Here is a 15363-nt window from a genome sequence, read left to right as displayed (position 1 = left end):
TCCATCTAGAAATCCTGCTCTTCAAGAATACAGGACTATATAACCAAAATGGATCCTTGCTAAGAGTACTTTTAATAACTCTTCCAAATAATTGTAATCATCTGTCTCTCTGTCCTTATGTATAGTCAAGTCAGGTTGAGTTAGCAGTGGAGGAGAGCACCTTTGATCACCAGGGAGTCAGTCAAGAGAGAATGAGTACACTGGTCCATGGCACTTAGTTCTCAGCTTTGTAGGGGTTTTGGGGAATGGAACAAGGGTAGTGTACTGGTTGGTTATGTCCGACCGACTGTGGTGGGCCGGTTTGAGCAAAAATGCCAGGGCCCTTTTTTTGTCCCAGTCCAGCCCTGCCTGGATTGAACCATCAATTATTCAAATAATTGTTAGTTGACCACTAACATTCTTGCATACATGAACATTTTAAAGTCCATTCACTCCATTTGGGAGTTTCATCTCTCAGTGAGGCACATGAGATTATGCAGTTTGGATCACCTAATAGAAAATGGTCTGTGCAACTATCTTAAAGTACTCATTTCATGTCATTAAAGTGCAATCCAAGCTATATTTTTGTAGGAACTAGCTAGCTAACACATTTGTAAGTCTCTGGTTAAAAAGTATTTGCTAAAATGAATAAATGTCAAGGAAAATATTTAGCTTCAGTGTAAATTGTCTTCCTCTGTTTGAAGTTCTCCTTTGTGTTCTCCTTTTACCCTTGTTTTTCAGAGTAATGTACTTCTTTAATGAGCTTATGGCCATCTAGCAAAGGTTTTATGCTCACCATGTGTATCAAAGTGGCCATTGCACACAAATATCTGACTGCTCAATGCTGCAATTCACCAGAATTTAATATCTGCTGTTTGTCAGCTGAATGGACATCCTCGTCACTGAGCTAATTGATCAGCAAATCTAATTATCTCAGTGTTCTAAATCAGGATGAGTTTCTTGTTAAATCATTAATGCTGCAGGTTCTCTATACTTTGCCGGCAGCCATATCACCCTGGAGCCCAAGACCGATTTCCCACTGAAGCTAAGCAGGGCTGAGTCTGGTCAGTACCTGAATGGGAGACCTCCTGGGAAAACTAGGTTGCTGCTGGAAGAGGTGCTAGTGTGGCCAGCAGGGGGTGCTCACCCTGAGGTCTGTGTGGGTCCTAGAGCCCCAGTGTAGTGATGGGGACACGATAGTGTCAACAAGCACCGTCTTTCGGATGAGACGTTAAACCAAGGTCCTGACTCTCTGTGGTCAGTAAAAATCCCAGGATGTCTTTCGAAAGGACTAGAGGTGTGATCTTGGCATCCTGGCTAAATTTGCCCATAGGCCTCTGAACATTCTCGCACACTATGGCTGCCGTGGAGCAGCTCCATCCATCCATCCTCCTCCATCATCCAGGTGGAGGCTGCACACTGGTGGTGGATGAGGATATACCCCCTGATAATAATTATAATTATTACTTCCCACAAACTGTGTATGTGTAATCTTCTGCATCTCAATAATTACCCTAACCTGGGTCAAAGTTCACCCTGTTACACTAGAAACCATTATTTGTAATTTTGTGAAACAAATTTAGTTTTTTTTTTTTTTTTGATGACCGAAGTGGGAAAGGAGCACATTTATAGAACACATGATGTAAAAGTTATCACATAACATTTTAGATAAGTGCAATTTAGATTTTTTGACCACATGGCCTGCCACTGACTAATAATATAGTAAGTACACAAGTATATATTCCAAGTAAACATCAAATAGTCACATTAGACAAATTATAGTATTTGGTTATACAGTCCCCATGCCTATGTGGTAGTACAGTCGTAACAGTGAGAACAGTGATCATGGCTGTATAAGCAGAGGGAGGCCAGTGTTAGTGTGGTAACGTGCATACCTTACACACACAGGGCGTCAGGCAGGGATCCTGGTTAACACTGCCATCTCTGCTGCAGTTGCATCGCTCACACAGAGGGAATCCTGTGTATCCAAATGCACATCTGTCACACTTCTCACCCATGTATCCCTGCTTACAGATGCACGAGCCCACTGCCAAACCTGCAGAGACAAGAAAACCCAGCATTACAGCCTGAGCTCCTGCTCAACACACAGGACACCTTTACTCAATCACACACAAACAACCAAAAAGAAAACTCATACTGGTAGTTAGTTATACTGGTTATCTTATAATTATCACAGTCTCTTTAAGTGGCTTTAGGTGTTTGTGCCAATACTATGAATGTAAATTAAAGCATTCCTTAAAATCACTGCCAATTTTTTTTTTTGCCAGAATTATCTAAAAAAGCAAAACGCAAACAAAGCAAACAAAAACAACAGTACGTACAAATCAGAACATCCTCAAAAAGTGATATATACACTCACCTAAAGGATTATTAGGAACACCATACTAATACTGTGTTTGACCCCCTTTCGCCTTCAGAACTGCCTTAATTCTACGTGGCATTGATTCAACGAGGTGCTGAAAGCATTCTTTAGAAATGTTGGCCCATATTGATAGGATAGCATCTTGCAGTTGATGGAGATTTGTGGGATGCACATCCAGGGCACGAAGCTCCCGTTCCACCACATCCCAAAGATGCTCTATTGGGTTGAGATCTGGTGACTGTGGGGGCCATTTAAGTACAGTGAATTAATTGTCATGTTCAAGAAACCAATTTGAAATGATTCGAGCTTTGTGACATGGTGCATTATCCTGCTGGAGGTAGCCATCAGAGGATGGGTACATGGTGGTCATAAAGGGATGGACATGGTCAGAAACAATGCTTAGGTAGGCCGTGGCATTTAAACGATGCCCAATTGGCACTAAGGGGCCTAAAGTGTGCCAAGAAAACATCCCCCACACCATTACACCACCACCAGCAGCCTGCACAGTGGTAACAAGGCATGATGGATCCATGTTCCCATTCTGTTTATGCCAAATTCTGACTCTACCATCTGAATGTCTCAACAGAAATGGAGACTCATCAGACCAGGCAACATTTTTACAGTCTTCAACTGTCCAATTTTGGTGAGCTCGTGCAAATTGTAGCCTCTTTTTCCTATTTGTAGTGGAGATGAGTGGTACCCGGTGGGGTCTTCTGTTGTTGTAGCCCATCCATCTCAAGGTTGTGTGTGTTGTGGCTTCACAAATGCTTTGCTGCATACCTCGGTTGTAACGAGTGGTTATTTCAGTCAAAGTTGCTCTTCTATCAACTTGAATCAGTCGGCCCATTCTCCTCTGACCTCTAGTATCAAAAAGGCATTTTCGCCCACAGGACTGCCGCATACTGGATGTTTTTCCCATTTCACACCATTCTTTGTAAACCCTAGAAATGGTTGCGCCTGAATATCCCAGTAACTGAGCAGATTGTGAAATACTCAGACCGGCCCACCTGGCACCAAAAACCATGCCATGCTCAAAATTGCTTAAATCACCTTTCTTTCCCATTATGACATTCAGTTTGGAGTTCATGAGATTGTCTTGACCAGGACCATACCCCTAAATGCATTGAAGCAACTGCCATGTGATTGGTTGATTAGATAATTGCATTAATCAGAAATTGAACAGGTGTTCCTAATAATCCTTTAGGTGAGTGTATATATATACATATCAGAAAGGTGAGTGACAGAGGAAAGTGGGGTAAGTTGTGATCATTGTTACAGAAGTTTTCTTCTAGGCAAAAGTACGAGAGAGAGGTTTGCTACTGTATCATCTAAAATGATAAGGTAATGTATAACATTCATAAATGGAAATATGACTCGCATAAACAAAAGTGGTCCAATCACAGCTTGCTGTGTCATGCCTGAGTGAAACTCAATAATTCACATTTTGAATAAAAAAATAATATGTATAAATAATACATCAACAATACATTTACAATGTATTGATTCTGGACTATGTTCCATTTTTTATGTGGACTTTTAAGTTGTTTCCTTTCTGGTGTATCTTTGTAGTATTTTTGTAGTTCTTTTGGTCTCCCACATTTCGCCCTGATGATCTGTACCTGTTTCTAGTTAGTCTTGTTATCCCCTGTGTATTTAAGTCCTTGTGTTTCCCGTGTTCTTTGTCAGGTCTTGACCTATGTTGTGTTGGCTGTCTGTGTTCTGTGACTGTTTCTTAGTTACTGTTCCTTGTCCTTGGATTATTGTTTGTTTAATAAATGCTGCATTTGGATCCTACTCTCCCTCGTCTCTATGTTCACCAACATAACAATACCATCCTCAAAATTTATTTCGTGACCTGTTGATTTTCTTAAAGACATCTAGAGGAGGTTAAATATTCAGAATATTTGCAATGAAGCAGATCAAAGTTGAAGGAAAATAAACTGCAATTTCACAAACTTTTATTTAAAGGGGTCATATATGACATTGCTAAAAGGAACTTTATTTGGTGTATTTGGTGTAATGCAATGTTTTTATGTGGTTTAAGGTTGAAAAAAATTTTTTTCCACATACTTCCACATTATCGTTGCTCCTTTATGCCTCGCCTTTCTGAAAAGCAAGGTGTACGCCAATTGGCCAGCTGTCCATTGCGTTGTGATTGGCAGAATACCTAAAGCATGTGATGGAAATCTTACACCCCTTAACATACTGTGATGCCCTCCGTGTCCCAACACGATGACACAAAACCAAAAAAACACATTACAATCAAGGCATTTGTTGCATTCTTTGGGGACAAAATTACTAATTATAATGACATATGCTGTCTTTTTACGTGCTGTGTTGCGTATAGCACCACATAAACATAAAACCATGATGTGATTGGAGAAATGACAGGAAACAGTCCTCTGTAAAATGTGCTGCACACATCTGAATATTTGGGTTAAACTGTTCTGGAACACTGTTGTAAAACAACTTAACCACTGATTTCTAGTTGTGTCCTCTTTTGGAAGACCAATCAAAGTAGTTTTCGCTTTCACAATGAAACATGCAACAACTTCACAAAACTGCGGCGGCAACAATACTACAGCGTGAATAAAAGTATCACCTTCTTTCTTTTAAACTTAACAACTACCTTATAAACTATTAATAAGCAGCAAATAAGGGGTTAATTGAGGCAAAAGTCATAGTTAATGGTTAGTTAATAGTGAGAATTGGACCCTAAAATAAAGTGTGACCGAAAACTTGTAAACCTTTAATATGTTTTGGGAAAATCCTTTGTTGTTTTCTTAAATTGGTAGGTTTCTTTTTTCAAGTAAATTTCACTTCCACTAGAGGTTTTCCAACAAAACCAGCACACTATCATTACTAACTGAATCATATGTAGTAGCCTTCATCTTGGACAAGTTTCCTAAAAGTTTTGCACCTAGAGCACACATTACAGAAATTGATGTATAATTGATGTACGCAGATATTTTCTGCATGTCTAAATATATATATAGAAAGAATAAACCAAGTATGTAAACTCATTGATTTGCATACAATCTGCATACACAATAAACCACAGTAAATTTTATGTCCCCCACATGTTTCACTTTAAATAAAATAAAAATGTAGGCATATTTATTAAAACTACTAATAAGCATATTTCTAGTATGTTTTGTATATTATTAAAGAAACCCGTATTGAGAATCAGGCTCATTCAAGTCCTTGGTAATCATTGTTTGGAATAACGGCGTTTAAAAGAACGGCGTTAGGTAACGACGTTATTTTTTCAGTAACGGAGTAATCTAACTAATTACTTTTCCCGTCGTTACAATGCCGTTAACGTTACTGAACATTAAATGCGGTGCGTTACTATGCATTGATTTAATATGCAATCCGAACGCACCCCTGGCTCACACAGCGAGTGAGCAGGTGGGTTAATAACGAGATAAGCGATTATGATTGGCTAAGGCAGAGTCATGTGTTTCATGGTAGCCAATCAGAGCCAGTGTTTTTACACACACGCGCCAGCGGCGCCAAACACACAGTCACACACACGCAATAGCTACACAGAGATTCGCAGCAGCAGCAGAAATGGCGAGTCAGGAGCAATCCGATGAAAAGTTGGAATTTTCAAGGTGGAGATATAAGCACTACTTCAAATTAATTGTAGTCAAAGGCAAGAACGTGCATGTAATGTGTACATGTAATGTGTGACACGCATCTATAAAGCTAGAGGCCAAAAACACTTTTCTTACAAAGAGTGCAGGATAAAACTCTTGCTGTCTGTTGATGTGCAATAAATATCGAAAGTTATGTACGAACACCTGTCTGTTCTACTCATTTCAACGGACTTGTAAAAACTGCTAAAAAAAATACAAATTCTTTGACATCTAGCAACTTTTTTTTTTTTTACAGTAACGCAAATAGTTACTTTCCCTGGTAACGAGTTACTTTTATTATAGAGTAATTTAGTTACTAACTCAGTTACTTTTTGGAACAATAATGTCAGCATCCCACACGTTAGAATCCTCGGTAATCCTTGGCTCATTCGGTTCCTTTTGAGTCATACGTTTACTTTGGGTGTGCGTCTTGCATCATCACTAAAAGAACTAAAGTTTGACCAGTTCGATTTGTGACCTGACTCAAGAATCGGGCATAACTAAGGGCTACTGCCAGATGTGTGGTGTTGTACCTGCGGTGGCCTGACTCTCATCTGGAACACATTTAGAGTGCAGTGAACCTCTCAGGTCGCAAAAGCAGGGTCTGCAGGGCCAGCTTTCATTTGGATGCAACTGGGGAAATATTCACATTATGATGGTCAATTACACTGAGAACAAAAACCATCTGACTGTCCCTTTATCCTTTTAGTAATGTTGACCAATGGCCACAGTTAATCTCTAATGTAAGGTCAAATTTAAAGTCAGAAATGGGACATTTTGCATAAGTCCTTGAATGTCCTGTGTCTTTGAGTAGTTCAACACTCAACAGTACAGAAATTACACAAACAGCTTGACAAAATGTTGTTGCTATATATATGTGAACAGAATAAAGAAACTCACCTCAGTTGGTCTGTAGTAGCCATCTACACATGATTGACAGTTAATTCCTCCTGTGTTTTCAGAGCAACCAAGGCAGACTCCGCCCCCCTCATATTCACCATGAATATTTAAACTCAGTTTAGCATCGGCCACAGTCTGGTTGTAATAGCATTCCTCTGATTTGCCATGACAGTTACACTCTGGCAAATAAAGACATCACACAATTATACAACTATAAGACAAGCAGTGCAAGCAGTGCCTGACACATGCCACTGAAAATATAGCGATAAAACATCGGGAACAGTTGATTTGAATACTGGCAGAGCTACTGTATGATTCAGCCACAGATAATGACAGGTGAGCTGATACTCCGATCAACAACACCATGCATTAAGGATCTTTCATTGCTAGTCCAAAAGAGATGTCTAAATCTCTGTTACTAATTTGAGAATGTCCCATTAAAGCTACCAACTGCAGCTTGGGCCGCTCCTGAGAATGGTGTAACATAGGCATAGCAAGAAGTAACAATGGAGTAGCATTAAGGTGGCCAGATTGAGTGATACTGTTTTAAAACAGTGGTTAAATAATCAAGTTAATATTATGTAACTTAAATTTTAGACTCAATATTGCCGGTTACTTTGTGTGCTTTTGCTTCACCAACAAAAATGGTTGCACACAAAGACACAGCAACACTGAACAACAAACAGTAGCGGTATATTGTTCCTGAACGATTCTGTACTTTTGAACAACTCATTTAACAAATGATTGAAGAGTCATGAAAAGTAATGTGTTCTTGCAAATCGGTTGAGTGAATAATACAATGACTTGTTTATAAAGAAAATCAGTTTGTCTGAAATCACGTATTGTCTGAATAGGTACTTAATTTGATTTACACAGACAAGCGAAGTGATACAAAGATTGGAGATTCCAGGGGCTGTTGGACTGTTACATCAACTAATCTTGAAATGCTAATCAACCAGTCAGATCTAAGGACCAAAACTAACTGTTGCATAATTCATAGTAAGATGTATTAACTTTTACCTAGTGTAACTATGATATGGATATAGTGACTCAGATGTCATATAACATGAACTGGTGTTTCTAATGTTTATAGACCACACCCAAAATAAGACAAAATGGTAAATAAGGCAGCATGCTCAGCTCTGTGGGACACTGTTGAGGCCTCTTACTTTCACAGACGTGGCGTGTGAGGAAGGTTCCCGCCATCCAGGGTTTCTGGTTGTAACCAGGGCAACAGCGGTCACAGCTCTCACCACAAGTGTTGTGTTCACACTCACAGCTGAATTTCTGATGTGGAAACCAAACAGTCAATCAAACCAACTGTGTAGAAGTTAACTGCCTTCCCAATTAAAACTCACTCTGAGATGGCAAACACAATGCACAACTGAATAAGTGTTGTGAGCACCAGAGGCTTTCTCCAGTGTGTATCATAAAAATTGTGAAATAATTTATTACTAGGAGCTGTATTTTGGTGATGAGCTGATCAGTGGTCTAACAGCACTCGTCAATGACTAAATGACTGAGATGGCCAATCAAATCAAAGAAGGCAGGCGTTACCATTAACATTTACTGAAGCAGAGCATGAATTTCAACATGAAACTTACATTTTAAGCATCAAATTGTTAAATAACTGACAGTCATTTACGTAATGCAAACAGCTCAGCCGTTTTTAGCATATAAGGCGCAAGATTAAGAATGAATGTGTACATATGGTGAATTAATTTAACAAACTTGGTAACACTTTCCTTACAGCCTTTCAGTGCATTCACTCATCCTCAGACCTACACTAGAATATGATAAACGTGACTTTGTCAAATGTATTTATAGGCTGAGTTTAGGATAGTCATATTAAACCAGATTATTAAGTAAGTAAATAAATAAATAAATAGATCAAAAGCATTTATTTTAGCTCTAGATACTATTTTTCTTTATTCAACTCCTTCTTCATTCCTTTCATATTCTCTTTTTGACAATAAGCCCGCAAGTGTCTACAACCTCTTTATATCGACATGTTCATGGCTGGTCTCTGCTCAAAATTTAAAGGCATAGTTAATTTAAAACATTAATCATTCACTTATTGAAATTGTGTCAAATTGTGTATTTTTATCCAATGTTTGCCCTCTAGACCTCTTTAAATGCACATATTTAGATCACACCCACCCACCCACCCACACACACACACACACACACACACACACACACACACACACACATATATAGGCCTATATATATATATATATATATATATATATATATATATATATATATATATATATATATACACACTCACACATTATTATATACAATTAATATATATTTGTCAAATTATTATTATTTTTTTAATATTTATCAAATTATTAAGTTATCTGAAAATGTGCTAGACATTTTGTGGTGCTGTACTACAAAATACAGCATTATGATCATATAAGACCTAAATGCAACTATTTAATTATCTTTTATATATATATAACTGTTGTGAGATCATGCTTCATAAGGCCAAAAGTGATTATTCTCTAATTAACAACTTAGTAATGAAGCTTAAGTAATAAACCTAATTAAATTGAATATGAAATCATTTGAGGATAAAACATTATTTAGCTTCAGAAGACAAACCTTGTTGTATGGGTTGACAGGGCAGGCCTTGGCGTGACCGTAACAGATGCACATGCCTCCAACTGATATATCCTTAATGGAGTAGTAATACTGAAAAACAAAAGCAATACAATCACATTAAACTCAAACTCAACTGTAATATACATTGGTTGTTGCATATGGTTGTTACTGTATCCAATACACTACAAACAAGGACCAGAACTAACTGTTGTCTGTTACTTAAGCTTTACACTCTAAAGTTAGAGATAAAGGTTTATTATTATTATTATTATTTTAAATATTTACAGAAGCATGTTTGCAGATGGTTTAATTTTTTTTATCCCTAGCCAAACCTTTTGTGATATGGACTGAGAGGTTCTGATGAAGCACCATGAATCTTGGAAGCAAAGTATCTGTAAGTTAAACTCTATGAACACCCATGCCTTTCAGCTATAAATTCATGTTATTCTAACTCTTTATTATAACTCTTTACAGAAATAAAGCAGGAGTTTGTGAAGCACTTTTTCCCCCTCAAAGATGCCAAAATATTTTTACATCAAATTAAGGAATGTATCTAGATGTGAACTGTTCCCTTGCTGAAAAATCCAACATTGCTGGATTTTTGTTGAAGCCAATTGTCACTGTTATGGTGATTAGTGTTCACTATAGATGGGCACTTTGCCCTTGACTTTGGTTACATTATTTCACTTTCAGCCATTGTTACTATTGTCTGCAATGGGTTATGCTCCTGACTGCAATTCAATAATTTGTACTATACTAATTTTTACATTTACTCCTTTTACTAAATACTTTCTTGTTGCCAGTAGCTTTCAGCTGGATTCTGAGGCATGAAAGTGCCCAAATGTATTTCCAGTTTTGAACTTCATGCAACATGAGTACAAAATTGTAGTTATTGATGATGTTTGCTATTTTGTTTCTTGAATAGATTGTGCTTCTCATTTTACAAGTTTGACTTCAGTAACCTATTTAAATTTCAAAATTACTACCAGCTAGTCTAGCACTATATCAGCGCTAACCAGCATAAAACAGCCTGGAGCTTCATGGAATTAATGTTAGTATATGCTGGATTTCTTAGCAGGGTACATGCACACAGACAGTATGCTCCAAATGTAATAAGTATATGTTTTAATACTAATGTATTACACACCCTTAAAGGTACTGAGCATCACAGAATAAACAAGCACACTTTTGTACTATATTTCTACTGCATACAGCATGTTGTGATGCTTAAATTGATCAATGATTTGACAATGCCACAAAGACATTTCCACAAAGTGTTAAACTTTCTGGGCAAGTCAACCTATCAAACTCACAACAATATAATTTAATATGAGAATGACACACATCACCTTTAAATTAACCTCATAATCATATGCGACCAATGTGGCTTAAGCCTCTCAGACTGCAAAATGACTATTTGAACTAAGTACTTTGGGTTTCATTTATCTAAATTGCTCAATGCACGTGAGAAATGTAATCCTTCAATTCAGTGCAACTCTTCTTTGATGGAAACAGGTCAATCAGTGAGTAAATGAGTTTGTAGTAGGAAGTGGGTGGGTGGAGGAGAGTGATATGGGTCGATTTGTTCATTACTGTATGATTTTAATTAAAGCCCATCTGTCTGAGGAGGAGACGCTGGTAATGGATGAGGCGGTGGGGCAGCACTAGCTCCAACCATCTACACACACAGATGGCGTATGAATGGCACTGAGTGATGACAAACACATGTGTGGCACATTCTCCCTCTTCCTGTTCTCTCTGATGTCAAAGCATCACACTAGAACATTTACCATGTCTTAGTGACACCTAAAGGCACTCACCCTTCTGGTGACAATGGGGTCGATGTCTCGGGGGTCATTGAGGGCGAGGGTCATGAGGTCAGCATTTAGGGTGCGGATCCTCTGGAACCGCAGGCGGATATAGCGTGCCGAGGTGAAGTTGAGTAACACAGGCGATGGATCATCCGCACTGGGACGGCCGTTTATTAGTGAGGTGTGAATCTGAAAGAAAATGAGATGTGATGCACAGCAAAAAGTCATTGAATCATTTACTCTGTCATGGTTGATCCTGTTTTTCTTGTGTTTTACAGCTTAAATTTCTAAATGTAGTGCATTATTTTACAATTTGAAAGTAATCTTGCTAACCAAGAACAACAACCAAAATAATACAATCTAGTGGTAGAAATAAAGAAATTCACAAGTAATACCATAGTTTAACCAGTAGATGCCTTTATACAAGGCTATGAGTTGCCTAGTTGCTTATAAGAGTATTTTCAGACATAATTGCATTTTGCATTTGGATATATATATATATATATATATATATATATATATATATATATATATATATATATATATATATATATGTGTGTGTGTGTGTGTGTGTGTGTGCGTGTGTGTGTGTGTATTTTTGAATTTTTCATATTTCCCATTCATTTTCGTTAAGATCATTTATTTGAAAACAAAAAATGTATTATGATTTTTTTTCTGTGTTTGCATATAGCAAGTGCCAAAAAGTCACCAAGCTTTGTAATATTCAGATCAAGTAAAAATGTTTAAGAATTTAAACCATAAATCATTTCTGTCTAAAATGATCAAAGACCACCAGAGGGTTAATTGAATATGAACTAATAAAAATATAAGTTAAATTCAATCACAGATTTAATGCAAATGCAGCTCAAGGAGGTGATGTGTGTGTGTCTCTGTGTGTGTGTGTGTGTGTGTGTGTGTGTGTGTGTGTGTGTGTGTGTGTGTGTGTGTGTGTGTGTGTGTGTGTGTGTGTGTGTGTGCGTGTGCGTGCGTGTGTGTGCGTGTGTGTGTGTGTGCAGTACTGGCTGTTTTTCTTGGGTTAATGATGTGTGCTAATTAGTGCTGTGTGAGTTTATGCTGTCTGTTTTTAAAGGAGACAGAGCGACATTTGAGTCCAGGCTTCATCTCCCCACCCACCTTCCTCATTAGTACGGTGCACACACACACAAAATACTGTTCAATATAATCCTATGATCTGACAGCTGTAAATTTAACTTTCAGAATACACATTAAACCACTGCTGTAAAAGAACTTCCATCTCATTTATCATCCCTGCGTAGGTGTTCATGTCAGCCAGCGTGCCAGACACACTGTGTGGGGAAGTTAGCAGCTGTATTAATGCAAACATGCATAATTCTACATGTTTTTGGTTTGTATGCAAATGTGATTTGATATTTGTGAAAATGAGAATGTGGGCTGTGAATAAGAAGGACTGGAGTTTGTCTATCATTTATGTGTGTGTGTCTCTCTATTTTTCTCTTGTCTGTTTTCTATTTAAGAATTATAGTCAACAAGGTAACTTAAGATGCAGTTGACCAAGACTACATTGTAGCAATATAATTTCAATACATTTCTGAACATTTCGTGTCAATGTATTTGTATTTATACCAATAGATGGTATTTACAGTCATTGCCATCAGAATCTAAATTATGGTACCTTATTTGACATTTTAAATAAATTGATAAAATAGTACAGGTTATAATGTTTTCAAAATATGCCATTCTTGTCATAATCATCTCAAAACTGCATTCAAATCTTGCAGGTTTTTTTTGCTAGTTAATTTTGTTGCTCTGTGGCTGAGTAGATTCTCACCTCGCCATTCTCCAGAGGATGGATTTTAGAGTAGAAGGAAGTACAGATGACTTCCTCATCATGCATGTAGGACGGTGGGCCTGTTCTGGGGACGATGTTGAAGCGTGTGATGCACTCTGTGTCTGTAATCGCGTAATACTGCCACGGCATAAATGTTTCACCATCCAGAGAACGTTCTAGAATCCAGTTTCCGGGCCGAGGGGAGTTTGCAGCTTTCAGGATCACATAAGCGATCTGGAAGACCTTTGTGAGGGAAGAACATGGAACAAAATATTAATATTCTCGCAAATATATACTTCAATTCATATACTGCATACACTTTTCTCCTGATGGAATCCATAACATTTTCAAAAAGAGAGATACAATTTTGTAAAAGTTTAATTTTTTTAAGTACGATAGGGATGGTGATGAGTGAGAACAATCCCAACAGTAGGATAGGGCAATGGCAGGAGAACGAGAAGACGGCCGGGATCAGACTTGGACAATGACAAGCACAAGATAATGACAACACTGGAGCTCAGGCAGCAGCTTGAGAAACCAGAGGCTTGATAGTTTGAGCTGTCGTGAAACTGTACCAGAAGATCAAGATGCAGGACAGGATCAAACACAAGACCAAAAGAGAGAGCAACAACAACAACAACAACAACAACAAAAAACCTGCAAACGAAAAACACTGACTCTTAAATTGTCAGGCCTGTGTTCCTGTCTTGTCTTATGTTTTGTTCCCCATGTCCTAGTTTCAACCTCCATGCCAATATTTGGTCCTTCTTGTTTCTTGGTCCTATTATGTCAGCTGTGTTTCCCCAATTTCCTCGTTTTCTCCTTTATTACTTAAACCCTGTGTTTCCGAGTTTCTTCGTCCTGTATTGTACATCTAACCCTCATGCTACGTGTGTTCCTGCTTGTTTCATGTACTTCCATATTTGGTTAAAAAAAGACTGCTGATCGTTCATCTCCTCCTCAGTAGAAATTACAGTTACAGAATACCGGACCAAAACAGTAAGCGGTACCTCCTCTCCTCATTTGTTTTACGTTTTTTAACAGTATTTTGTTTTCCAATTTTTCAAGCAAGCCCTATTCAACCTTAACCAAAATAGAAGGATGAGGTGAAAAGGATAGCTCTCGGCCCTCATCCTCACTCCAGTGTCGGCTCCGGCCCCAGAGCTCGCTCCAGTGTTAATTTTGTCAATGAATTCGTTCGCAAACCGGATATGACAAACTGCTTTGTTTTAAACTCGCTCACAACAGACACGGAAGAGAAGACAATGATGAATAAAGTCGTAGTTTTTGCTATTTTTGGACCAAAATGTATTTTCGATGCTTCAACAAATTCTAACTGACCCTCTGATGTCACATGGACTACTTTGATGATGTTTTTCTTACCTTTCTGGACATGGACAGTAGACCGTACAGCACCGGCGGCGCCAGGGGGGGTCCTGGGGGGTCTCAAGACCCTTCCAAAAAACGCCTTGAGCCCCCATTTGACCCCTCACCCTCTTCCTGATTAAATATATATCCGGGATAAATATAAAAAAAATCTCTTCAAACTACGCAGAACAATAATAAATAAAAATTATTTCGACATTTATTCATACACTGAACGAGAACCGTTTCTGTCAGATGCATCCGATTCGTGAACCGAGGAGCTGATGATACTGCGCATGTGTGATTCAGTGTGAAGCAGACCGACACACAGCTCGTCTGAACCGAACTGATTCTTTTGATGATTGATTCTGAACTGATTCTGTGCTAGTGTTATGAGCGCGGGTAAACCGAAGGCTTGAATGAAGGGCAGTCATCGCGAATGACATTACATCGAGCGCAAAAGAACCGGTGAACAGTTTTTTTTTTTCATCTGGTTTTATTTGATTGAACTGTCCGAAAGAACCAGTTCACTTGAGCACCTGCTCCTTTGCCCTTAAGTGGCCTTTTGTCAAAGCAAAATTTCCTTGAATTTTTTTTGTAATAACATTCCCTTTTGTGAATGCCTGCCCACGCCCAATCATAATATTAGTACAATTTATTAATAATAATTTAGCCGTAAATAAAATGACCAGCATGATGACCTTTCACCTGACGACAACGACCTCATCCGACCATTCCTCAAGCGCATTTTTAATTGCTAAAGGATATTTTCAACACCGCGGCAGCTGGTAAGTGGTGTTTCATTCTCAGCGAAGTGATTTTGATGTTTATTTACTTATTATTATTTTACAAGAACGATGT

General features: G+C 38.2%; 1 protein-coding gene across 5 annotated transcripts in view; it reads right to left on the bottom strand.

Moving 5' to 3' along the window:
* Positions 1–15363, bottom strand: part of lama2 (laminin, alpha 2) — a 258283-nt gene that overhangs the window by 165115 nt on the left and 77805 nt on the right. For all 5 annotated transcript variants that reach the window (XM_059499216.1, XM_059499217.1, XM_059499218.1 and 2 more), the window contains exons 4-10: positions 13138–13380; positions 11337–11516; positions 9517–9606; positions 8073–8190; positions 6904–7082; positions 6537–6636; positions 1875–2035 (exon numbers count right to left, since the gene is read on the bottom strand). In XM_059499216.1, the coding sequence (XP_059355199.1) occupies positions 1875–2035; positions 6537–6636; positions 6904–7082; positions 8073–8190; positions 9517–9606; positions 11337–11516; positions 13138–13380 (1071 nt within the window). The remainder of the gene's footprint in view (positions 1–1874; positions 2036–6536; positions 6637–6903; positions 7083–8072; positions 8191–9516; positions 9607–11336; positions 11517–13137; positions 13381–15363) is intronic.

The sequence above is a fragment of the Carassius carassius genome, chromosome 18 (assembly GCF_963082965.1).
Source record: "Carassius carassius chromosome 18, fCarCar2.1, whole genome shotgun sequence".
In the NCBI taxonomy this organism is placed as follows: domain Eukaryota; kingdom Metazoa; phylum Chordata; class Actinopteri; order Cypriniformes; family Cyprinidae; genus Carassius; species Carassius carassius.
Note: the sequence above shows the minus strand (reverse complement) of the source record. Positions and strands in the feature narration are given on the sequence as shown.